The sequence below is a fragment of the Oryctolagus cuniculus genome, chromosome 10 (assembly GCF_051225735.1).
Source record: "Oryctolagus cuniculus isolate XC-2025 breed Fujian yellow rabbit chromosome 10, ASM5122573v1, whole genome shotgun sequence".
NCBI classification, from domain to species: Eukaryota; Metazoa; Chordata; class Mammalia; order Lagomorpha; family Leporidae; genus Oryctolagus; species Oryctolagus cuniculus.
This window is the reverse complement of record NC_142876.1, coordinates 49,755,562-49,783,418: the sequence shown is the minus strand read 5'-3', so window position 1 is coordinate 49,783,418 and position 27,857 is coordinate 49,755,562. Positions and strand designations below refer to the sequence as shown.

At 39.4% G+C, this 27,857-nt stretch overlaps 1 protein-coding gene across 1 annotated transcript in view; it reads right to left on the bottom strand.

Annotated features, from left to right (window-relative positions):
• Positions 1–27,857, bottom strand: part of CDH2 (cadherin 2) — a 241,498-nt gene that overhangs the window by 39,465 nt on the left and 174,176 nt on the right. Inside the window, exons 3-9 of the mRNA XM_051851320.3 lie at positions 24,577–24,803; positions 21,946–22,092; positions 19,098–19,253; positions 16,444–16,588; positions 13,301–13,473; positions 3,217–3,354; positions 2,381–2,566 (exon numbers count right to left, since the gene is read on the bottom strand). Coding sequence (XP_051707280.1) covers positions 2,381–2,566; positions 3,217–3,354; positions 13,301–13,473; positions 16,444–16,588; positions 19,098–19,253; positions 21,946–22,092; positions 24,577–24,803 — 1,172 coding nt within the window. The remainder of the gene's footprint in view (positions 1–2,380; positions 2,567–3,216; positions 3,355–13,300; positions 13,474–16,443; positions 16,589–19,097; positions 19,254–21,945; positions 22,093–24,576; positions 24,804–27,857) is intronic.

Here is a 27,857-nt window from a genome sequence, read left to right as displayed (position 1 = left end):
AGAAAATGTCATGGTTTTCCCAGAAAGCTCAGCTTATTTGAAAAGTATCTTTATAACTTGATGTGAATATTTTTGAATTCCAAGTATATACATACACACAAACTTCTGAAGTAATGTTTTTAAATGTTTCTCTCTTTTTCTTACTTAGAAAAGTCAAACTTTTTCTAAAATAATTTTGTACATTTTACTGGTTTGTAAAAATCCCAATTATAAGAATAACACCCTAGATTAATGCAATGAACATGTGAATACTGACTCCAACGTCCCTTGAGTCATGCTGTCACTAGAATGTTATAGCAGTCAGGTGACCAGATTGGGCTTTCATTATTATTTTCTATTGATCTCCTTCCAGGAGAGATGCAAATATGATTCCTGTATAGTAATAACAGGGGCAAAAAGGAGAGCCCTTGTGCTATCAATGGCAGCCTAAGAATGATCAGGGGCTGAAGCTCATGAGAAAGCCGTATGATGAGCACACTGCACCAGGTTCCTAACCTAGACCACAGCTCCTCCAACCTTCAGACACACAAGTTTTCCCAATTCAACTTTCCTTTCTCAAGTATTTTTAAATACGATGGGAAAGAAGCCAGAAAGATTGTAATATTGTAATATTTCGAGTGCTTCCATCAGTCACATGCAACACCCAAATGGAGCATTTATATGTGCTACATGGCATATGCACAGTTCTAAGTCCTTTAATGTGTGTGATGCTGATTTATCTCACAAAAATTCTGACTTGAGTACAGTTATCAACCCCACCTTCTGCATGAGGAGCCTCAGGCTCTCAGAGGTGAAAAACTGGTGCTGACCTCACAAGTATAAAGAGCAGATCTGGGATCCAAATGCAGACAGCCGGGCTCTGGGGCTGGTGCTCTTGATCATGATACTGTAACTGTTGCTTCCAAACCCCATCTCATTGTACTCACGCATGTGCAGAATTCTTGACAACCAGCACCTGTGTGCACCTGTTCATGTAAGGCTAACTTTGGCTCACTTATACATCAATAGTGTTTGTGTGGGAGGCAAAGGGCTGAGTGTCTTCTCACAGAGCAGTTAAAAGGTAGGGATCTTTGCTTTAAAGGGCTTTTACTGACACAGTTATGCATTTATTATAATTGAAGAACATCTCATTTGCTTCCAGCACTCAATTGCTTTGCTGGATTCTTTTTTTGACAATTAAAGATCAAAGAACCAATTTCTTAAAATCTCGAAAACAGCATTTAAAACAGCAACGTAAACGCGAAGCCTTTTCAAAATGTAGGCCCTCTTCTTGTCTCCTCATTCCACTTCATTTCTGTGATATTTTTTGGTTTGTTCACTGCCTGCCAATACTCTAACAGCTGTGAACACAAGGACAGTAGGTGTGACCCTTCATTCTCAACAGCTACCAACTGGTGGTCGAAACTTCAAAATGTGATACAGCATTAATATATCAACTATATTGACAGCTGAAATTGCAGAGGCCAGTCCTGTCTTAAGATTGATAAACTGTCCAAATTGATTAAAAATACCTACTCCAGTGATAATGGAAGATTACCTATGTTGGCCTCAGCATCAACATAAATTAAACAGTAACATATAACCTCCCCCAATAGATATGAATGGCATATGTATTGATGTTTGGAAGAAACAAGACCATGGGGCCGGCGCTGTGGTGCAGTGGGTTAATGCCCTGGCCTGAAGCGCCAGCATCCCATATGGGCGCTGGTTCTAGTCTCATCTGCTCCTCTTCTGATACAGCTCTCTGTTATGACCTAGGAAAGCAGTATAAGATGGCCCAAGTCCTTGGGCCCCAACACCCGCGTGGGAGACCTGGAAGAAGCTCCTGGCTTCGGATCGGCACAGCTCTGGCCATTGCAGCCATCTGGGAAGTGAACCATTGGATGGAAGACTTCTCTCTCTCTCTCTCTCTCTCTGCGTAACTCTGACTCTCAAATAAATAAATAAAACTTAAAAAAAAAAAAAGACCTGGGGTTGGTGTAGTGGTGTTGTGGGTTAAGTGGCCACCTGCAAAACCAGTATTCCTTATTGGAGGTCCAGTTTGGGATGCACTGCCTTTGACCCAGCTTCATGCTAATGCACCTGGGAAGGCAGCAGAAGGTTGCCCTACTGCTTGAGCCCTTGCCACCCACATGGGAGACCTGGATGGAGTTCCAGGCTCTGGGCTTCGATCGGACTCAGCCCTGGCTCTTAGAGGCATTTGGGGAGTGAACTAGAAGATTTGTCTCTCCCTCTCTCTCTGTCACATTTTCAACTAAATAAGTAAGTCCTTGGCGGGCGGGGAAGAAGTCCTAAGATTCAGCAGAAAACTAATGGGAAGGGGTCATCTATTGGTTGTTGAGCAGCTATCAGAGACTTCATGGGTCGAAGAAGTACTTACTTTCACCACAGTGACCAGTCCGTCATTGCTGTTGGGGTCAGTCTGAATGGCAAACCGGCCTGTAGGATCTCCACCACTGATTCTGTACACTGCATTCCAGGCTGGCGTATGGGGCTGATCCTTGTCAGTCACAGTTAGGTTGGCTACTATGACATCTACCCTGTTCTCAGGGACTTCGCCATAGAACTACAATGAAGGCAAAACTCAGTCAGAGGAGTGCTGTGGACCACTGAAGGACAACTGTTTGGAGGACCACATGGCCCTCGTTTTACTGCCCCATTAAATCTTTATTATCTCCACTAAATAAGGAGATCGGTAATGCAGGTAATCCCAGCGTTTATGTTAGACTTTAAAAATACCATCACATTTTTCAGTAGCCCATTTCCCCCAAAATTACATTACAGTTTCATTAATATTAAAATTAGCATCCATTTGTGAGTATCTGGGTGATGAATGTGGGGTCAGTGCAAAGGACTTGTCTGTGGGAAATAATTCACCTGCAATATAGATAATTATATGCTGACAAAGGAGCATAAATCAGTCATGCAGTACATACACCTGAAAATATTTTTAAGTATTTTGTTGTAACAGCATAAAGTCTTTTTAGGACATATTTCCAGGTAGCATATTTTAACAACTATATCAGTGGATTTGGACTCTAAGAGATACAAGCTAGCTGGATGTGTCACGTAAAGGCCTGGTGATAGAAATGGCTGAGTCAGTAGCTATTCACTTAAGCAAGTAGCACTTCTACCTAATGCATTTATTATTCATGACAAAACTTCTCGGTAACACACCCCCGACCTACAATACTGTGAGTGACAGGCTGCACTTACTGTCATGGCAGTAAACTCAGGGGGATTGTCATTGACATCTGTCACTGTGATGACGGCCGTGGCTGTGTTGGAAAGGCCATATGTAGGATTGCCTTCCATGTCTGTGGCTTGAATTATTAACGTATACTGTTGCACTTTCTAAAAAAGACACAATGATAACATCATTAGTGGTTCCTCCAGAAGACATCACAGTGGCTTGTAAACAGTTCTTTATTACACACTGACAGCACAGCATCATTCGTTCTGATTAACACGACTTGAAACTTGCCACCAGGTGGAATTGACATTAACTTAGGAGGCACAGATCTGGTCATTCTGTATATATTCACCCTGGTTGGCAGAAAGATACACATGCAGACGTGAAATTCACAACTCAAATGAAATTGCTATCTGATCCCAACCTTCCCTTCTTCTGAACTTCGCAATATTGTGATCAAGCTCTGTTCTGACTAATTTTCTCATATGCAAATTTCTACCCAGTTTATAGATACTGGGTGAATCTCTATATTAGTATATTTGAGTCAAGGGAGAAAACACATACAATTCACCAAGTATATAAATGCTCCTTTTACACATCTTTAATACAGACTCTACTTTGTCATAGGGTTGATATGATATAAAATATTTGCCACTAACTCCTATCAGTACGTACTATTCAAAACTAAATAAAAAAAAGATACATTCTTAAACAAAGTCAAAACCTAACAAAAGGGTTTACTTTTATAATCGTATGTCTTATAAGGTAGGTATCAATTAATTGCATAGTTAGTAGTCTGGGTTTAACTCTCATTGTGTCCACTGTTTTGAACACAGCCTAGAGTGGATGGATATGGACACACTCCCATGTACATGATTATGGTACTATGTTCAAATTCCATACCAACTGTTTTAAAAGGAGACAAATTACACTGCAAGTGTACTTGTCAAAATCTTGACATTGTCTGAATGTGTACAAGCACTAACCAACCAAGTTTTCCATTAGGAAAAACTAATAAAAAATAATATCTAAAATCATTGTGAATCTCCATAGCAGACATTAAAAATACAGATCATTTTTAGAAATGTTCAAATATTCTGAACAAAACTCACTTCCTCCTATGAAAATAAACTGTCACTGGAAAGTGTGGTTTTCCCTGGTTCTAAATACAGCTAGCATTATGAATGGCCATTCTTAAGGGATTTCTGGAGCTTGGACAGAACAGACACAAATTGCAGCTTTTGATTTAGTTGTTAGAGAGAAGGGCAGGGAAAAGAAAGGAGTAGGAGGGAAAGTCAGATATTACACGTTAGACCTTCAGTCTCTGTCCACCCAAATGCCAATCGCTAGCAGTTATTTTAGTTATTTTTGCCTTCCTAAAAGAGAAAATCCCACGCTGTTTTGAATGAAAAACAAACCGCAAAGGAACAGGGCTGCTGGAGTCATTTGAATTTTTCTTAACCCCTAAAACCACACTACAATGCCTACAGTAGTTTACAATTTCTCAATGGTTTCCTTTCCCAATCAAGATTGTCACTCCAGCATCATGCCTTCATGCTTAGTGAGGGAACTTGGTAGGGCATTTAGTTCAGCCTCCCAGATGAAAACCACAGAAATAAAAAACTGCTATGACTCTTCAAATGCCGTTTTTGTGAATTGCTGCTTGCAGCACCAGATAATATTCTTTAAACGAAAAAAAAGTGGTTTATTTTTAAGAAGATAAAATAGTAGCATAGATATTATACAATTCTGTTCCAATGTCTATTCCACAAACATCTTGAACATCATAGCAGTATAATACATACAGTTTTCCACTGAATTGAAATGTTGGGATCAGTAGTAGCTAATACTTGAAATTTCCTACTCTTCAAGCTAGTCTCAACATCCGTAGGTCACAAAAAATTATTTCTAAAATGCAATAGCTCTTCCAATAAAATATATCCACTTTGTAAATCATATTATTCCCATTTCCAAATTGATAAAATACTCTTATGTTCATTATGGGAGATTTAACAGCTTTTGTTTTGGAAAACAAAGCTTTTTTTTATTTTTATTTTTGACAGGCAGAGTGGAGAGTGAGTGAGAGAGAGAGAGAGAGAAAGAAAGGTCTTCCTTTTGCCGTTGGTTCACCCTCCGATGGCTGCTGCGGACGGCGCACCGCGCTGATCCGAAGCCAGGAGCCAGGTATTTCTCCTGGTCTCCCATGCGGGTGCAGGGCCCAAGGACTTGGGCCATCCTCCTCTGCACTCCCGGGCCACAGCCGAGAGCTGGCCTGGAAGAGGGGCAACTGGGACAGAATCTGGTGCCTCGACTGGGACTAGAACCCGGGGTGCTGGTGCTGCAGGCAGAGGATTAGCCTATTGAGCCGTGGCGCTGGCCCAACAAAGCTATTTAGAACTTCTTGATTGACTAACCATTGGGCATCTGGTTCTGAATGACTGACATTTGTATTTCATAAGAATTTGACTCCCCATGACCATGGTTTTATATCCGACCAGGAAGATTGTGCTTAAAGACTTTTCTTAACTTCCTGTTCCATATGGGATAAAATCTCCACTCATCTGCTTACTGTCAATCCTTCCCTCTCTGTGACTCACCTGCTTTTATCAAATATTTATATATCTTATTTGCTCTGTATTTACTGTCAAATGCCCTTTCATGATCTTATGCCACTGTACTTGATACTACCCTTTGCCTAAGCCAGTGGTCTTCAACCAGGGGTGCTGCCCCATCAGGGGACATTTTTGGTTGTTACAATTGGAGGGTGCTGCTAATCTCAAAGAGGGAGAGGCCAGAGATGCTGCAAAACAACCTGATACACAGGACAGATCCTCACAACTAGGAAGCATCTGGTCCCAAATGTCAGTGGTGCTGTCTCTGAGCAACCCTGACCCAGAATACCATTCCCTTCCAACACACAGCTTAGAAGTCACCTCTGAAATGAATTCTGAAAGTCTCTGAGGTTGAGCTGTTTGAGTCTTTGGGCCTGCAATGCCACAACATTCCTCTGTCACTGTCTCTAGAAGACATGGGCTGTTATCAGTAGTAGGCTTATCCGTGTCTCACTATGCAAACAAACACACTCACATCCCTCCCTAGAGCCCTTGTTTGGTTCATTTTTATGTCACTGGTGTACAGCACAATATCTGACAAAGAGTGAGACAGCAGTAGATCCTTCTGACTTTGTGGCTGGCTGGCTGAAAAACCTTGGGCTTCACATTACCTTATAAAAACCATTTCAAGTTAGGGGTAAATAATCTTTTTATTTACGTAGGTGCTATAATTTATTTACTGAAACATAAACCAGGAGCAGGAACTAGCTCACTTTTCCCAAACTGCAGTGATTCATATAAAATCTTCCCAATTCTGTCACATCCTTATATTTCTATACCATGAGTCATTTCTCATTTACCTTGGTATTAACTCTCATTTTAAAGCTTAAATTAATTTATTATAAAAGAATGATAAATGGAAAATTAGAATCACTTGCCATACAAATAAATTTAAAACACACTTAACAAAATTCTTTCATTCTGATGTCTCTACTTGATAGAGTAGTATCTAAAAGGCTTGTGGGCTCTGTGCCTGGAGGATCCTCTTCATGTACCAATGAAAATCATATACCAGTGTAGCATACTTATCAAACACTGGTATCAAGGAAAAGAAGAGAACGTTTAGTCATTCATTTGGCAAACATTCACTGAATGTGTACCAGATGACAATGTACTATTTACTTGGCTAAAACAGTGAACAAAACCAGGTAAGATACTGCTTTTATTAAGTGATGGAGACTGACAAAAATGGATCACATGACTAAAAGTCCCATGCAACAGTAGTAAGGGTATGAAGAAGTGACGCAAGGAGCCTTTGTTAGGGGTTCCCAACTTCTTTTCAAAGCCTGGAGAGAGGAACAAGTGCCAAGTGGTGTTCCGGTGGTTACTGAGAACTTGATGATGAAATAGTCTAGGTGGACAGACAGTAGTGCGTGGTAAAATGCACTCAGACTGTGACCTTGAGAGACTGAGGAGAAGGTACTGGTCACATGCAATAGGAAACTCGTCATGGATTACAGGCTTAGGGACAAGATGACTTATTTGCATTTGGATGCACTGGAGTAGGAAGACAGATAGTTAAGTAACAATGTAACAGCACCTAAGAGAGAAGTACAGATTTGTGATTGCACAACTTCTTAACTGCTAAACCCCAGTTCCAACACCTGTGAAGTAGGACTGCAAGTACTACCTACCCTGTAAATCTGTAGTCCAGTCTTTTTTCCGATCATGCTTATTGCATGCTCACTGCTTTAAGGGACTTTATGATAAGAAACAATAACACTTTTGAGATCGGGATCTATGTGCAAGGCACAGTTCTAAGCATTATGCATTATTTCATTCAGTTCTCACAATAATTCTCTAAGACAGGTGGGGCTTTGTTCTCATTTTCCACACGAGGAAACTGAGTAGAGAGATTGCACCATTAATCACTCTATTAGATAAGTGTAAAAAGAGAAAAGTCAGAACACCTATGCAGCATGTGCACCTCCTAAGTGTGGAAATAAGGTAGAAAGTAAGATTTCAAGTGGATAAGCAAGGGCTGGGAGTTGACCAGTGAGTCGGGGCTGCCCTTTTGAGAAGTCTGGTGTTGAAGCAGGATGTCTGAGAACTTGATCATTTCTTTAGGATTTCTGTTCAGGGTAAAACATGAGGCACATATGCCTCTCTGATTACTAAGAACATGAATCCAGATGTAATTTCTATGCAGCATGGTCTTTTGAAAACAGAGAGGTAGGCAGACCAAATTGGGTGCCCTGAGAAGGGGTTGAGGATTGGTTCTTAGAGAATGAGGACTAAGTCTATTATTTAGACACTGGAAAGGGTTATTTAGGCAAAGGAACTAAGAACAGAAAAACAGAAAACTTACTATTTATGTAAGTAAGTTTATGTAGTTCTCTGAATGGTTGGGCATCATTTGTTCTTAAGTGGGAGGAAAGGAATCTGCAGGGTTAGGCTAAGGAAGGCTTTGGGACCAAGGCTCTGGAGGGTCTGGAATGTCACATTAAATAATTCTATATCCACTAGGGTGTGGATGGCCATTTCACCATAAGGGAGACACAGTGTGTTTGAAGATGATGAAGCAGCCTGTAGAAAAGGGAAGACTATAAACATCACAGAAAACAGCCGAACACTTCTTGAGGACATAACAAGGAATTGAGGGCACAAACAAAAGGATTATTAGGAGCCAGTGCTGTGGCCCAGTGGCTAAACCACCACATGTGATACTTGAATCCCATGTGAGCACTGGTTTGAATCCTGACTGTTCTACTTCCCATGCTAATGCGCCTCAGAAAGCAGAAGACAGCACATGTGCTTGGGCCCCTGCCACACATGTAAGAGACCCAGATGGAGTTCTAGGTTTCTGGCTTCAGCCTGGTCCAGTCCTGGCCATTGCAACCATTTGGGGAGTGCATCAGTGGATGGAAGTTTTCTCTGTGTGTATGTCTCCCTCTCTCTGTCAATATACTTTTCAAATAAATAAATCTTATTATAAAATAAGGGATTACTAGGGGACAGGTGTTCTAGCATAGTGGGTAAAGCACCGTCTGCAATGCTGGCATCCCATACAGGTGCAGGCTTGTGTCCTGGCTACTCTACTTCCAATCTAGTTCCCTGCTAATGGCCTGGGAAAACCCGCAGAAAGTGGCCCAAATGCTTGGGCCCCTGATACCCACATGGGAGACCTGCAAGAAGCTCCTGGCCTGGCCCAGTCCCAGCTTTTGTGGGTAGTGAACCAATGGATGGAAGATTCTTGTGTGTGTGTGTGTGTGTGTGTGTGTGTTTCTCTGTCTCTAACTTTCAAATAAATAGAAAAAAAATTTTTTTTAAAAAGGAGGGTATTAGACTTGGAAAACAGGAAGTACAATTCTTTGTCATGAGAAGAATTATGAAGAGGGGTGAAAGTGACAGTGCTCAACCAGTACATGCTCCCGTATGTTAGGATGACAATGAAGAAAACAGTATCTAAGATTTATAGGGTCCTGTGCTGAATGCTTTCTGCAGGATGTTACATCATCCTTACAACCATGCTGTGAGGTACAGAATATTATTATTCCCATTTCCAGGTGTGGGAGTTGAGGTTGTAGGTTAATACACTGAAGATCAAATAGCCTTGAAGAGCAACAGTCATAATGCAAACCTCATGCAGCAGGGGTGAGTCATGGGGATTCTGTCCAAGAAGGGCAGGGGATGGGCATGAAATGGCTGGAAAAGAAAGGAAGAAAATGCTAGGAATAGCCACCAAGCATGGTAACAAGAAGCCAGATGGAAATAAAAAAAACCACAGACAGGGTCTTGTGGCAGGTACAGCTTCAGTTCTGCAGAACCTGAAGAATTGATGTTTTAAACTTGTAGATTAAAGAAAAATAAAAAGCTCAGTCCCAGTAAGCATTTCAATGATTAGGAGTTCAATCACTTAAAGGTGTCATACATTCTGGGAGAATGACAACTAAAATTACTTTTGACAGAATGGAAACTATGAATTCTAATAGAAATAAAAGAATTTCATGCCTACACGAGGCCTGAAAAAGTCAAAGTAATTTATCCCTGGCCGCAGGCAGAATTACCATAAACCATCCCAGATAGATACATTTCTCTATGTTAAGTGACTTTCAGAAAAGGAAGCTTTTCTGTAATTTCCCATAGTAACTCATTGTTGTGTTTAATAATTTTGCTGTCATGAAGCTATTTCTCATACTGTGTCTACCCCGAGATTCCCGAGTTTCAGATCCATTTCTGCATTGGTTTCGTTCATGATTAGTGAACGGCTATTCTGCCCACTGTCTACTGGAAGAAAATACTTAACATGATGATGGCCTCACTTCAGGCTTTCATCCTTAACACTCAGTGTAATCTCTTTTGTAAACATGGTTCATCTTCTCCAGTAAAACTATCTTTAAATATCCATGCCTCTTTCCTGCATCAAACATCCAGGTTACATGGGATATGAATGCTGCTGGATGAAAACAGGACGAAGCTACATCTTTGTATCACCCAAATGTCAGTGTGAATGGAAGAGAAATATTAGGATTGTGCAATGAGCTAAATCTACTTTGTACGTGAGCAATCAGGCACTCAAGAGGGAATATTGAAAAATATCCTATATTCTCATATAAAATATGGCATTCATGTTGAGTTTATTGGCATATAAGGACAGTATTGCATACAGTAATTCAAGAAGTGAAACATATACATTTTCTGAATATCACTGAATTATTTTACTATTGCAAAAAGTAAATGGGTATTACCAATCTCTGATGCAATACATTCCAAGAAAAAGAATGGCAGAAACCTGGAAGGTAATAGGCACAACACCATAGGCACATACCTCACTTCTAAGTAAGGCTCTCAGTTCAGTTGTGAACCTTGATTGGCTCATATTACATTATTATAGGCTTCTGGCACTATCTGGTATATTTAATTAATCGCAACAGTAATGGTTTCTTTGATCCAGTTCAAGTGAATGCCACTGCAGCAAATAAAGCATCACAAAAACCTACTCCTAAAATCCTTGTCAATAATATTTTCTGTGGTGGTATAATGTTTCCTTTTGACATACATCATCTGAAGTCTCATTACAGTAAAACCAGGCTCAGCCAGAAATTTACAGAGTGCAAATCTCTATGAGATGTCACTCTGATAACTCACTTAAACAGTAATTATGGATGTTTAAAATAATAACCTTGAGAAACTAAGAAAATGGCCAAGAGAGAATAAAGAAATAAAAGTTTCACTACTGCTGGAGTGTCCAGAAAAAGGATTTAAGCAAAGCATGAATCACAACCTGAAGAACCAGAAGGTTTCAAGATCATGAAAAAGATACAAAACATTCCTAGCAGAAGGGATCACATGATAAGGATCGCATCAATTGATCTACCTGGAATTAAACCTATGGTATCACAATGCCATCAACATTGTTTGCCTTTTCAAAAAAAAAAATTACAAAGTGTTTCTCTCCGCATTTTTAGCTTTATTTATTTATTTATTTATTTTAAAGATTTATTTATTTGAAAGGCAGAGTTACAGAGAGGCAGAAGCAAAGGGACAGAGAGAGGTCTTCTATCCGCTGGTTCACTCCCCAAATGATACAATGGCCGGAGCTGGGCTGATCTAAAGCCAGGAGCCAGGAACTTCTGAGTCTCCCATGCAGGTGCAGGGGCCCAAGGACTTGGGCCCTCTCCTACTGCATTTCCAGGCCATAGCATAGTACTGGATGGGAAGTGGAGCAGCCAGGACTGGAACTGGCACCCATATGGGATGCTGGCACTGCAAGTGGCGGCTTTACCTGCTACTCCACAGTACTGGCCCCTTCATCTGTAGCTTTAATGCTTGTCAATAGAATGAATGCAGTCACTAGTGTTCAAATGTGATATAAATTAATGTTAGAAAGAAGGGGCAAGTTCTAATAAAGGTGGCCATTTCTTTTGTACTACAGAGGCTATGAAAACTAATCATTGGGTCTCGCACTGTGGCATAGTGGGCTAAGCCTTTGCCTGTGGTGCCAGCATCCCTTACAGGTGCCGGTTCGAGTCCCGGCTGCTCCTCTTCCGATCCAGTTCTCTGCTAAGGCCTGGGAAAGCAGTAGGAGAAGGCCCAAGTCCTTGGACCCCTGCTCCAACATAGAAGACCTGGAAGAAGCTCCTGACTCCTGGATTCGGATTGGTTCAGCTCCAACCATTGAGGTCATATGGGGCGTGAACCAGCAGATGGAAGATTTTTCTCTGTGTCTTTCTCTCTCTGTCTGTAATTTACCTTTCAAATAAATAAGCAAAATATTTAAAAAAATATTAATCATCACATGTTATTTGTATCTCAGGAAAATGCAAGTGCCAGCAGGTTAGGGCACTATCTGCAGCACCAGTATCCTGGATGAGTGACTGTTCTAGTCCTCGCTGCTCCATTTCCAATCCAGTTCCCTGTTAATGGGCCTGGGGAAAGCAACAGAAGATTGCCCAAGTACTTGGGCCCCTGCTACCCACAGGGGAGACCTGGATGTAGTTCTTGGCTCCTGCTCTGGCCTGGGCCAGCCCTAGCCAATGCAACTATTTGCGGAATTAACAAACAGATGGAAGATCTCTCTCTGTTCCTTCTCCTCTTGCTAACTCTGCCTTTCAAATAAATAAATAAATAAATGTTTTTTCTTAAAAATGCAAGTGTTAAAATTTCCATAAATTTATGCACACAGTATCTGACCACTATTTATAAAATAATTTTAAATATTAAATTGACAAATTGTACACATTTACGGGGTACCATGTGACATTACCATACATGTATACATCACATAACATCTGATCAAGGTAATGTACTTATTTCCTCAAACATTTACTATTTCTTTATGGTGAAAGCATTCAAAGTCTATTCTTCCAAGTTATTTTTAGAAAATCATACAGCACATTATCACTCTACTATGCAATAGAACACTTTCTAGAAACTTCCTATCCTTATCTAACTTAGTAGTTATTCAACCTTTCCTCATCCCTTCTTCCTCTCTTCTCTCCCCAAACTCTGGGAACCACCATTCTGTTCTTAACTTCTATGAGATCAACTATATAGATTCTACATATAAATGAGACCATGATCATGATTTTTTATTTAATTTCACACAAACTTTTGAATATAAAGGAAATTTAAGAAAATGCTAGAAATTTTAAACACGAGATACAAGAAATATTGGCTTGACTGAGTTAATGACCACACTGAGCAATACATAGGCTACCAATGTTTTATCCAGTAATACTAGGGTACTTCGAACCACTCTGGAAAAATGACATTTTTAAAAGATAAGTTCACTTCAGTGCAAAATGTTTTTAAAAATCCATGCATTTTTTTTCATTACATGAATTTTCCATGAATTTCTTGAGAACCACTCATATATACATCACTGAACCATTTTGAAGTTCTAGAGGGAATTATACAATGGGTCAACAGATTTCTTAATTAAATTGGTGACTGGGTAATGCAGTGAATATATTATTATCTGGAGATAAAGTATATGTGATACAAAATACCTTTAAGATTAGAAATAAATTGAAACACATTTTGGGTGACTCACTTCTCGATCCAGTCCAGCTGCCACGGTGATAATGTCCCCAGTCTCATTGTTGATTGTGAACATGTTGGGAGAAGGAGTGCTTGGAGCCTGAGACAGGATCCTGTATCTCAACATCCCATTTAGGGCATTTGGGTCATCCGCATCAATAGCAGTCACAGTCATCACATATGTTCCTAGGGACAGTGCACATGGAAAATGAATGGCTTCTCTGCATCTCAGGGGCCCCTTGAAAGCAAAGTAAATTTCCCATTTTTATATACTTTTCACTGTTTCAAAACCAACATTTTTAGTTATTTAGACTTGATTAAAAATACTATGGTAAGAAGAGTACTCATCTTAAAAAACAGAAAGCATGCTTACATACTTGAAAGAGAAATGATACATTATATACATTTATAAAGACTAACTTTTCCATAATTCAGGAGATAAATTCAGTCTATGAATCCAAAAGGAGCTACATAATTTAATATTAAATATTTTATATGAGTTTATATAAAATGAAATCAATAATATAAATACCATTAGAAATATATTTTATGGTCATTGATCCATTATGCTTCAGTTATGCAGTAACAGCTGAAATGTCACACTGAGTAGGATTCTCTTCAGTGTCTAAGTTACTTTTTGAAAGTAGGCTTTGCACAAAAGGCACACTCCATTTACCCAAGTCATAAGGAATCATTTCATGCATTACTGTTTTGGGACACTGAATAGAGATTTGGCATTGTGGTTCACTATTTCTTCAGAGATTAAAAGAACACTGTAACCAACTCAGGGACTTCAATTTATTAGATACATGGGAACATCAATCTACAAAGCATTAGGATCAAATAATTTCAAACTAGCTAGACAAAAAATTTACCTTAGAGAAAAGGACTTACTATTTAGGATGGTTTGTTCTATGGAAACTTTTTAAGAAACAAATCATAAAGTGTTCTGTATCTTGCCTATCTTGTATCTTGTATCTTCTTTAGTACTCCAAGCCTGATTCTACTTTAGAAACACAGAAAATTTCCTATTTGAAATTTTCTCTATATGGTACACTTTTGCCCAAGAATTGGCCATGTCTCAGTTCATTTTTAAAATCTTTTTTTCAGAGTTCATCTCTTTAAACAAGATACCCTCTTTGATAATGTGCCATATCTACATCCTCATTATTTTTTTTTCAAAAATGTCATTATTTGCCTGCCTGCTTGCTTTTATTTTTCTGATCTCCTAGAATTAGAGTTGACCAGGGCAGGAACTTGCTTACACTGTTGTATCCATAGTGCCAGAACAGGGCCTAGCCCACAGCGCATGCTTTCTAAACGTGTTGAAAGAATGAACGAATGAATGGTCAAAACAAAAACCCCTGTTTCAGAACCTTGAACCAAAATAATGATAATGCAATTTAACATAAGATTCATTACATTATCAAACCCTTCCTAGAAGGAGGCTTTCGAACTTACAGAAGAATCATGGGAAATAATACACTCATGAAATGTCCTCCCCTCCAGTGATCACAAAGCGTTTTTACTTATGAAAGACTTATGTGGAAATTCATAGTGAATACATAAAATATATACTCTTAGTGCTTTATTTTGGATAGCTTGGTGACACAGTATTTTTCATAAAGTTTGAAATAATAAAGGCCAAAAGAAAATGACTACAAAGCAATCTTTTGCAGCCAAAAACCCCTAATGTTTATTTATCTTTGGAATATTTGTGTAAGGGTAGTGTTTTATTAAGGGTATGTTTAACGTGCCTCAATCTTGTTATATTTTAAACACAAAAGAAAGCTGCTTTGGAACCATGACGCAAAGGAACCACAGATGGTTGAGCTTCCTGCCCAGCCCCTGTCCTCCCTCCCCCCAGCCACCCCCATATTCACCCTGGATTCTTTTCTCAGTGGACAAGAAGCACACATGACCAACAAGAAGAACGTGCTTAATGTGCAGTTACTTTTATCTACACATTGGCTTATGTGTAAGAGAGCTTCTTAAACTACCATAGATGACAAAGGTATTATGTCATACAATTTTAAATGTTGAAGCCTTTTAGCAGTATTTTAAAAATACATCTATTATAGCTAATGAAATCTTTCTAAATTCCAATTCATCTCAGGATGGTTGGCCAAAATGGGCAACTTCTTGCTTGACTGTTCCACTGAGACTGTTTTCAGAATAAGAACCTAAAATTTTGGTCAAACACCTCTTGAGAGCCTGAGAGGATTTGCACAAGTGTGGTTCTTGGCCAGGCCACCTGCCATGATGCAGTTGAGAACAGGGGATTGCAGAGGATATCAGGGCCACCCCGACAGTCATTCTCCAGGTGACACACCCCGACAGTCATTCTCCAGGTGGCAATCACAGCTGTCACCACGCCCCTTCCTTCCTTTTGGTTTCATTTCACCACCTGGTCCCCCAAACCCTCCTTTCCTGTAAGCCTTTCCAATTGCATTTCTATGGCTGCGAAGTCTGGTATGACCCAATCTGTATGTTGTGAACAGATGGCTTCTAATCCTCTGGTGTTCACTTTCAAACTGTACTATCAGATACAGCAGAATAAAGGGATCCTACAAATTTCATGAGATACAATCAAATAGTATTGGATTTTTTTTCAAAGATTGAAAAAACTGTTAAGGACAATAAGGGGATATTTTTCTGTTTCTACTCTTTGATCAGTCTTTGTCTAAGATTTCTTCCTTTTTCCCTAAAACCACTACGCAAGGAAGGAAATGATATCATAAGGCTTATCTGCCTTTTCTCTTATCTTTTATTTAACAACACGGAATACCGCATTTCCTGAAGTTATTCTCACATTTATTTTAAAAGTTTGTTTGTTTGTTTGTTTATATGTATTTGAAAGACAGAGCAAGAATGAGAGTGACAGAGAGAGAGGGAGAGATAGATATTTCCATCCACTGCTTCACTCCCCAAGTGTCTACAACAACCAGGGCTGGGCCAGGCTGAAGCCAGGAGCCAGGAACTCCAGCTGGGTCTCCGACATGGGTGGCAGGGTCCCAAGTCCATGAACCATGCTGCCTTCCAGGTTGTGCATTAGCAGGAAATTGGATCAGAAGCAGAGGTTGGGCTCCACTGCAGGCACCTCAGTATGGGATGTGGGAGTCCCAAGTCGCAGTTAAACTAGCCCTTCTAACTTACCAGGCTTTGATCCCTCAGGAACAGTCCCATTCCAAACTTGGTGCAGGAATTCAGGTCTGTTATCATTCATATCAATAACATTGATGACAATGTCAATGGGATTCTCCACCTGATTTCCATTAATGTCTACTGCATGTGCCCTCAACTGCAAGAATAGGTAGAAAACAAAACTACTTAACAGACTTACATCTTTAGGAGGATAAAATATACAATCATAGTGGTATTGAAAGAGTAACAATAGACTGAGAACTGAAAAACAAAACCTTCTCATAAAAGGTGAAGTTAGCCCCTATAATGAGGGTAGATAAAAGCAGAAAATAGCACTTATGATCTACTAGGATTGAGCCCAGAACACAAAGGGTCTTAACTCATCTAACCCTATACAAAAGAGTGAGGCAGAAATGAGCAGCCTTTGAAGATGAGGAAACTGAGCTCTGGGAAGACTAGGTAATTTGTGAAGGTCACACTGCTCTATCTGTTGATGGAACCCAGATCCAAAGCCTGTCCTGTCCAGTTCTAGAAACTTGTAGCTAAACCAGAACATATCACAGGGTCAGGCCTTTGCACAGCTTAGTTGCACAGACCCAGTAAAGGAACAGAATCTAAAAAGAATCATGTGTACATGGGAAATTCCAACAGGTTGTTTTCTCTTTAACTATAAAAGTCACTCATAAACATTGAAAACATAGGTGAACATGAGATAGCTGGTACTCTCCCTGCCCCAGCTCTCAGTTTCGTAGTTCTACTTTTCTTTTCAAAGAAATGTAATCAGAGTATCTTCAGAATCTTTGCATGTAGCACATCAAGGTCCTTTTCAATCTTTTCAGTTGCTGTGTAGTATTCCATTGAATTGTTTCTCTCTAACTTGAATGATTTCATGGTTTTCCTGTGAAGTCTGATGCTGGCTGTTGGTTTCTGTGGGTGCGATTTAAAAAGTTTAAGTAGCTCTGACATACCCTTTTTTTATTCAGAGCATATAAAAAACACATGAAAAATGCAAATTTTAGTATTGTTTTTAACACATACAGAGATAATCATACTTTCCTTTGATTCATTTAATACTCTGTTTCCCTAATACATTCTTAATATTAAACCTTAGTTATACTTATAATCATACAAAATGCTGAATCTTATTGCTGATTTTTAATATTTGTGATTCTATAATTCATTCTATTTTGTTATGGGCACTTATTTTTTAATGTGCAATTAGCAAGCATCTGGAGAGAAATACTTTACTTAAATACTGACCTGAATGTGTTTATTTCCTGAGCTTTATCCACAAGAGTTAAGATGGTGAGAATTCATGTAAGAGGAACTATTTAGGATTTTTGTATTGATATTACTTATATACATAAATGAGAAACTAGTCAAATCAGATACTACTCTACTGCATGTTATCTTTATCAAGTTTCCCTATTAATGCCATGTCGTCTGTGCAAAGTTTGGAAGTTTTACTTCTTTCTCTGTGTTTTAGAATAACACAAAAAAGCATTAGAAAAACCTGCTCCTTCAAAGATTCTTAAAAGACTAGGCTGATAAAACAAACAAGGCCTTTGGGAAGAGGTAATATTGAGAAATAGTACTTAAAACATCTTTTGTTTCTCATATGCTTTATTTATCTGTTTAGATCTAGGGGAATCTATTGTATTTTAAAACTTCAATAATTTACAAAGCTTTACATGTGCAAGAAGTCAATATGAAGAGAAAAATACATTTAGAAACAAACATAAGTATATTTTTGATAAAAATTTTAATGACTGTCAATCATAGAGCAATGTGGAAACCAACTCAATACATAATGTTGGGAAACCTGGGCTAGCCATAAAGGAAAAACAAGATAGGCCCATATCCTCTCTTCTTTTATTAAAATGACTCCACACAGATTAAAATTTTAAATATAGAAAGTAAACACAACAGGTAACAATTGGGAATTTTAGCATCTTGGAGCAGAGAAGGCCTATATCAACACCTCTGTAAAAGTCACAATCTATGACAAACTAAAAAAAAAAAAAAACCGTGTAATGCAAAAATTACGTTACACTAAGGCAAAATTTCATAAACAATGTTTAGAAACAAGCAAAAGGTGGCCGCGGCGGCCATTGGAGAGTGAACCAATGGCAAAAAGGAAGACCTTTCTCTCTGCCTCTCTCTCTCACTGTCCACTCTGCAAAAGGAGAAAATTATATGACCAAACATGCATTAATGACCCTAGTAGTTCTTAGTAACAGAGGCAATGATAATCCAAAAGAAAATGCAGCATAAGGCAGGAATAGGGAATTCTCTTTGGTTGGAGTATGCATCCATTAATAACACTGTGCTCTCTATGTATTTTATATGCAACAGTTTTGACTCTATTTGCATGCGTTTGTTCTTGTAAGCTCTTAGCCACGCAGCTAAAGACAAGTATCAACACGTGAAGAGTAATGAGATTTTAGGCTATTTTGCTTCCTTTGTTCTTTCTTGGTGCTATTTGTTTTCCTCAAGAGTATTCATCAGTTCTATAAAAATCATTAGAACAAATCAAAAGATTAAAATACATTTCTGGTGTTAAAGCTTAGTATCAAGGCTTTCAGACTGTTAGGAGGAAACTGGGAACTCTGCACACACTTAGAAAAGCATGAATACACAGCATTGTCAGCTGGTTGGAATCTTACATGAAACCGGGCTATCAGCTCACGATCCAGAGGCTTTGTCACTGACAGCTGACCTGAGATGGGGTTGATAATGAAGATACCGGTCGGAGGCTGGTCAGCTCCTGGCCCCGTTACGCTGTACCGCAGTGAAAGGTTTTTATCTCTATCAGACCTGATCTGAGGATCAAGAAAACAATCCCATTAAATGAGAGACTAAATGAGCTCATTATCAGAGTCAGGGCAGCCACCCTTCATGCCCTTTTTCAGTTACAACTTTATACCATCTCCTCCCAGAAACACTCTCCCCATGTCTAATCCTCCTCTCTGCTTCTTGGTGATAGGCTTCAAAAAGAGATGTCACCTATCACCAGAAAGACTGGGGGCGACATTAGCATCTAAAAGAACATCTACTAAAAGCAGTGCAAAAAGTCAAAATTTAGGAGTGTCGGCTTTTAAGCAGCAAATTCTATCCTGGGAGTTTCTAGGTTAGGCTACTGAACACAGTAACAGTTGACCGATTTGATTTTTAAATAAATTGCTTGCCCTTTTGCATCAGTTATCAAAAGAAAGAATTGTCTAGCCACTATGTGAAATACTGTTATAGAACTCTAAGGCGACTGAGGCTGGGTGTCTTTGTTTCTTCACCTACATTGCACTAACACTATTCATTGCAACCAAAGCTTTCCAGATCATTTTAAGGTGGCATCTAATACCACACTTTTTTTTTTTATTAAAAAGAAAGCATATTAGAAAGGATTTTAAAATATATTTTCATATTCTTTAACATTATGCCCATTACAGGCTCACCGCTTTCTCCTCCAGATGCAATTATACTCCCAAGAAAATTAAGTTAATGTATGAATAGTCACAGGAGGCAGAACAACTGTGTGGAAGGAAGAAGGAAAACAGGCACAGAGAAAGGACTACTTGAACAAGGACGTTGAGAGGTTATAATAAAGATTACTTCAGTCATTAGAATTTTGCTGGGTTTTGTTTTTTAAGTTAAGGCAACATTCTCTTTTTTTCCTATTCCATTAAAATAGGACATGAAACACCTTTATTTGGGGGCTATGTTCATTGTTACATTGAATTAAAACGTGCATAAGGACAGAATATACACACAAAAAAGTGGCTTGTAGAGGAAAAAACAGTTTTCAATAAGTATGTGTTGGAATGTTAAAATAATCAAATACAGAAACATCTGAATTTGTCTTACTGTCCTTTTGTAATAAATAATGGCTTGATAATTTTACTAAATCTGTATAAAATAGCTATAATTTATTTTTCTTTATCTGATAGTGTGCATCTGAAGTGACTGAAAGAAACTTTCCTGATTTGAAACTCTATGGTTTTGCACCACCCCAGGGATTCTGCTACTGATAACAAAGGTCATTTATTTTTCTTTTTTAAAAAAACTTTCAATTGCACTTGGTGCTGGCATTTTCAGCAGTTATCGCCTTTTATTTTTCCTTTCTCTCAAAAGCTCCTTGCAGAGGACACAGATCAGCATGGAGGGCCCTGGCATAAGATGGGAAGCTTAGGTCTCTGTGTTGAGGCAGTGGGTGTGACACTGATGTGAATGCCAGTTGGCATTAGGGCTTTAGGTAGCCAAAGTAGAAAGAGCTTCATCAGCCACAGTGTCCAGGCCCCACAAACAGCTCTATCTATAAATAATCTAAGAGACAGCAAAGGAAAATGAGAAGATGAAATCGGAAAAGACACCCTAAGATTTATCCTGAAATGTGGCCCCTTAAAGTTTCCTAGAAATACTATCCGGGGACCGGCGCTGCGGCTCACTAGGCTAATCCTCCACCTTGCGGCGCCGGCACACTGGGTTCTAGTCCTGGTCGGGGTGCCGGATTCTGTCCCGGTTGCCCCTCTTCCAGGCCAGCTCTCTGCTGTGGCCAGGGAGTGCAGTGGAGGATGGCCCAAGTACTTGGGCCCTGCACCCCATGGGAGACCAGGAGAAGTACCTGGCTCCTGCCAGCGGATGGGCGCCGGCCTCAGCACGCCGGCCGCGGCAGCCATTGGAGGATGACCCAACAGCAAAGGAAGACCTTTCTCTCTGTCTCTCTCTCACTGTCCACTCTGCCTGTCAAAAAAAAAAAAAAAAAATACTATCCGGGGTGCCACATGCGCTACTGGAATTTGGGGTGCCTTACGATTTCACCATGGGTTTATTACTAAATCCCTGATATTAATAAGCCCGAGAGAGTTCTTGCCTAATATTTAGAGAAGAATTCTAAATACTGGCACAGATAAATGAGGCAGCATGGTACGTTTTAAGCTTTTATTTAGTGAGAAAGATGCATAGGAGAGAGAGCTTTATTTAGGAGAGAGAAGTGAATGGGAGTTCATACCAAGCACCAGGAACCAGCCACGTGGATGAGCATCTAGGCCAGGAAGCCTAGAGCACTTGGCACGAAGGCCATGCGCCCTGGAGGTGCAGGGCTACAGCAAGCCCTGTCCTGGCAAGAGGCCAGGGAAGAAGAGCAGGCCGGGCCACACCGTGGCCGGGCTTTTAACCCACTTCCAAAGGGGAGTGGTTAATTAACCTGATTGGCTAGTGGGTACCCAGGTGTGGCCAGGTAGGGGAATGAGGCCACACAGGGGCGTGGCATGGGTATCAGGTACTGGCATGAGGTCACACAGGGGCGTGGTCTTCCAGTTCACAAATCTGATCAATTTTAACCTGTTTGCCTGCCTACTTCAAAGAGACTTTCTATAACACTGTAGACACCCCATCTATACTTTTTGAATATACAAAGAAACTTTTAGAATATGCATGTCATACATTCTACTTTGCAAAAAACAAAACCATTCCTAAGGTACCCACACCCATGCAAGCAATTAGAAATATGCCCCCTACCCTGACGAGCTCTTGGGGAAAAGGTCCTCGGGAGTTTTCTGGCAAGTTGATTGGTGGGATGACCCAGTCTCTCTTCTGCCTTTGCAGGTAGCCATTGTGCTTCGTGAATTGTCTTGGGAATACTATTTCCTCAACTTCTTGTGATTCCTTTGCATTAAAATACAACGAGACATTCCTAAGTGCTAGGAAAAACATTTTCTGAAAGAACATCAATATCAATGCATGTCTGAAAGTATACAAGTCATAGTTTAGTAGGAACAAAACATAAGTCAGGAGGCCCTTTCCCTGTTCTCTTATTAAAATAGTAGAAAACACCAAAAAAATTGGGGTTATACCGTTTATTGAAAAATTGAACTCCAATTTATTATGGTTCAGCTATGTAAACTATTTGCAGTTTCTATAAACTACCTTAGATTGTAATTAATATTGAGCAAAATTTAATAGTACTCTTTTATATATTTCTCATTAGTTTAAACCACAGTTCAGGTAATGTGCTACTGTACATTAAATTTAGATCTTGATGTGCTAAAATATAATTTGAATTCCAAGAGGAGTTTAATACATACTGCTAAGGAATGTCTCAAATATTTATGACCCTATTAAATCCCACAGAATTAATGCTGTAATTATTCTAAACCTATGTCAGCCATGATGGATGCTGTAAATGACCCACTTTGCACACTAGGTATTAATCTCTGCTGGATGTCAACATTTTCTTCTGTTTCTCCCTATATCTGTAGACACTATAGGCATCAGTCTTTGCTGTTTCAGTGCAAATATCTAGGATACTTTGATGGAATGCAGAGAAATCAACAACAAATACAAACGCATCTCTCAGTCCATTAGTTGCCAGTTTCTCACTTTACATTCCCCAAATGACATGATTTCCTTTAACACTTAATAGATTAACAAATTAAATTTCACATACAGAAACCCCAACATTGCTAGGAGGGAAAAATGAGATATTCATTCATATTTGATTTGGATATATAGAACACATTTACAATTAAATATCAGGAATGAATGTGTGTATCCCTATTTCCCAGAGTATAATCATTATAAAAAATGTAGAAGTTATAATTCATAAAACATGGGCTTTAATTTTTATGGGTGTGCCCCTTCATATTTGAATTAAGAATATTCAGGAAATAATATGATCATAACTTCACTGAAAAGTTATTGTACCTTACTTAACATTCCTAATGAGTGACTTATACAAAATAAGTGCTCAATAAATGTTTGTTGAATTGAATTGTGGGGTACTCTGTTGGAGATGTATCTCATTTATTTTATCTTGGCTCATAGCAGCTTCCACCAGAGGGAGTAAATCATTCCTAAAAGTCCTATCAGTAGGATGACTAATTCATTCTCCCCAATTTGATTATTTTTTAAGGGACAAGACAAAAACCCAACATTCGAGCCGGCGCCGTGGCTCAATAGGCTAATCCTCCACCTTGCGGCGCCGGCACACCGGGTTCTAGTCCCGGTTGGGGCGCCGGATTCTGTCCCGGTTGCCCCTCTTCCAGGCCAGCTCTCTGCTATGGCCAGGGAGTGCAGTGGAGGATGGCCCAGGTGCTTGGGCCCTGCACCCCATGGGAGACCAGGAAAAGCACCTGGCTCCTGGCTCCTGCCAGGATCAGCGCGGTGCGCCGGCTGCAGTGGCGGCCATTGGAGGGTGAACCAACGGCAAAGGAAGACCTTTCTCTCTCTCTGTCTCTCTCTCACTGTCCACTCTGCCTGTCAAAAAAAAAAAAAAAAAAAAAAAAAAAAAAAAAAAAAAAAAACCCAACATTCACTGCCAGAAATGTTTTTCTGTTACCACTGTAAATCTGTACTTCCCAACCTAATAAATCTGACTGATGACATCTTGCAAAGAATTATTTATTTTGTGGTTATATTTAACAGCTTGTAAAGCTTCTGAGAAATTTCAAACAAACAACCACTTCTAATTTAAAATCTCAAAGTATAAATGAATCTTTCAAATACAACTTCCACTTGCTGAAAATATATTTAGTCTAAGTATCTTATAAGATTAAAGATAGAACAAAATACCATTGAAGTGGCTGACATAGATAAAAATTCAAATGTTGGCCAACCACTATGGTACTTCAAAAAAGCTTTTGGAAAATGGAATTTCAAAAATTTGAAATCTGTGCATAGTTTTTCATATTATATACATTTCATAAACATTTTTAAAGATTTATTTATTTTTCTGAAAGGTGGAGTTACAGAGGCAGAGGCAGAGAGAGGGAGAGAAATAAATCTTCTATCTGCTGGTTCATTCCCCAAATGGTTGTAATGGCTAGAGCTGGGCCAATCCGAAGCCAGGAGTCAGGAGCTTCTTTCAGGTATCCCACACAGGAGGAGGGGCCCAAGGACTTCTATTGCTTCCCCAGGCCATAGCAGAGAGCTGGATCGGAAGTAGAGCAGCCAAGACTTGAACCAGTGCGCACAGGAGATGGTGGCACTGCGGGAAACAGCTTCACCAGCCTCCTTCACAAACTTTTTGAAGACCCTTCATATGCATGAATTTCATTCTTCAAACTCCATTTTCCATAAACCTTTTCAAGTATCTCTTACTTAGGTCAAAGTGTGGAAGTCTAATTTTTAAGCCATAATTTGATACTATACCTTCACTGAATCCTCCGTTAAGGCCGGTTTGAGGCTCAGTTTTACTGCCACTTGCCACTTCTCCTGGGTCTCCTTGTCTTGGGCATATATCAGGAACTTAGCATGCTCAGAGGAGAGTGGAAAGCTTCTCACAGCGTATACCATTCCATCTTCATCCACCTTGAAATCTGCTGGTTCACTACTTTCATATTGTACTTTTCTTTTTCCATTGCAATTGCTAAACTTCACTGGAAAAGATAGTAAAAATAGAAGTCTAATTATACTACAAAGGCAAAAACAACTAGTATCTCAGCCTGTATGCTGCTGACAAAATGCAGTAGCATGAAATCCAAAGGGTTTGGTGAGGCACTACCATACTGTAGACTATCAGGCACTAGTTTTGAGTTGTTCTAAAGCCTCCCCTTTCTGTCACATTCCCCTGGATACTGGGCCCCCAGCACATCTTCTTTTCACTTTGACACATTTCCTTGTTGTTTCCCTCTTCCTACAAACTCCTATTCATCCTTCAGAACCTGCTTCAAACTCATGAAGAAAGAACAAAATCCTCATTCTGAGTCTGTGTGTGTCAATGTAAGCTCTACTACCAGTTCCACAGCCATGCCTGACACCCACTGGAAGAGGTCCTTCAAGGCCAATTTCCTTGGTTATCTATAGATCCTGCACATTTCCTGGCACACAGACCTGCTGTCATCTGTAAGTGGTTTGCCCCAAGGCTTATTCCTCAGTGTGGAGGTGTTGAGGTGATGGGGGACATTAAGAGACGGAGCCTCTCAGGAGGACCCTGGGGAACTGCCCTCAGAAGGGATTACTAGTTCTTGTGGGACTCCAGTGAGTTCTGAAAAGGAAAACAAATCCCATGCAGCTCTCTGGTTTTCTGTCTTGCCCTTTGGCTCTCTATGTGCTCCCATCATGGTGATGCCACATCCCATGAAGTCTTCCTCAGAGTCAAGCTAAGGCTGGCACCATGCCTTTGAACCTCCAGAACTGTGAACTAAATGAATATATTTTCTTCATTAAGCATTTTGCCTCAGGTAGCTCACTATAGCAATGGAAAACAAATGAATGCAATAATTGTTGAACAAATGCTTAGAGGAAAAAAGCAATACATTTATGAATGTTGAATGCTTACTGTGCTTTAGAATCAAAAGGTCTTATGGTAATTAAAAAGTGAATAATTTGCAATTTTTATTCCTCATGGTACTTTAAAAGTTCTATTAAGCAGTGACAGTTTTATAAATCTTTAAGCAAATGAAAAAAGATATCAAAATAAAATTTAAATTAAGAATCAATTAAGAGTAGAAGGATCAAAAAGATTTCACTGTCTTATCTTGATCTTACATGCAATGACTTAAAACTGAAAAGAATTGGAATGGGTGATTGATGCAACAGTAGTCAAGATGATACTTGGGATGCCCATATCCCATATCAGAGTGTCTGGATTTGAGTCCTCACTCTGCTCCTGATTTCAGCTTTCTGCTGATGGAGACGCTAAGACAAGAACTGATAGCACAAGTGATTGGGATGCCTGTCACTCAGTTTGGAGACCTGGACTGAGTTACCAGCTCCCAACTCCAGCCCCAGCCCAGCTCTGGCTGTTGGCATTTTGGTAGTGTATCAGCAGATGGAACCTCTCTCTCTATCTCATTCTCTCTGTCTTTCTGCCTTTCAAGGAACAAATACTTTAAAAAATTATTGCTTTAAAAATTAATACTTTAAAATTGAATGTAGTAACAATCAGTTTATGTCTCAACAGGTAATAAAACAAAAATGAAACCATATATTTATGAGCACTGAAATAAACATGTTCAAGGCAAAATAAAATCATAAAAATAAAAATATTCTCCAAGGAATATTATTTCCTTTTGAAGTCCTTACTCATAATTTTGGAAGAAAAATTCTATGAGAATAGCATGTAAAGACATCAGTAAAGAGCTTTTTATTTCTGTAAACATTTTATGTTACATCCTCATCACAATTACACAGGATACATTCTGAATTGCAATTAATTAGATATACCTTGCAAAATGTAATCATATATACCTTTCCCATGTCTTAAGGATCTAAGCAAAGTTTTTACAAACTCTCCAACTCCACACACAAAGTGATGATAATTCTGTTTTCATTAATATAAATTCACTGAGATGTATGCAAAACCACTATGCCAAATAACATGCATGCTTATTTCCCTCAGTAACCATAAAATCCTTGATAGAAGTAATAAAATACTTTAACTACTGAATATATTATTTTTCACATAATGTCAAATATATCATCCTTCATATTTCCATTACATCAAAATGAAAATAAAAGTTGTATCTCAAACTAAATTATGTTCAACCAAAATATTTGTCTTTGGAACAAAGTATCCCAAAAGATATCTAATTACCCCATTTTCCATGCCATAAGATTTAAAATTGAAAAATGAGATTATTTTCTGGAGAACAATGGTATCTATTGTGTATCTTTTATTAAAGATAAAACAAAAAAGTAAGTTTGTTTTTTTGAAACCTGTTGAGAAATCAAAATCAGAGACCATCTCTATATATATGCTTTATGATCATAAAATGAACTCTTACTTAAAAACATATTATGTGGATCAGAAAAAGTATATACTATGTAATACTTTTCTGTTCACTTTTGTTGCACTGGCATTAGTCCTCACAAATTCATACCTCTAGTCTTTTTTTTTTTTTTTTTTTTTTTTTTTGACAGGCAGAGTGGACAGTGAGAGAGAGAGACAGAGAGAGAAAGGTCTTCCTTTGCCGCTGGTTCACCCTCCAATGGCCGCAGCTGCAGCCGGCGCACCGCGCTGATCCTGCCAGGAGCCAGGAGCCAGGTGCTTTTCCTGGTCTCCCATGGGGTGCAGGGCCCAAGCACCTGGGCCATCCTCCACTGCACTCCCTGGCCATAGCAGAGAGCTGGCCTGGAAGAGGGGCAACCGGGACAGAATCCGGCGCCCCAACCGGGACTAGAACCCGGTGTGCCGGCGCCGCAAGGTGGAGGATTAGCCTATTGAGCCACGGCGCCGGCTCCATACCTCTAGTCTTGCCCTGTCTCCTGGGTGTGGGATTCTCCCAGTTTCATGTCAGGGAACAATTACTGTTAGACTAGATCTCTGCTGTGACTTTTTCCTCCCTACTTAATACTTATAATATTACTTGTAAAGTCTTTTGTTTTTTTAAGTTAACAAATTGTATTTATTTGAAGGAGAGAGAGAGAGAGAGAGAGAGAGAGAGAGAGAGAAATTACCTGCTGATTCAACTCCCCAAATAACCACAATA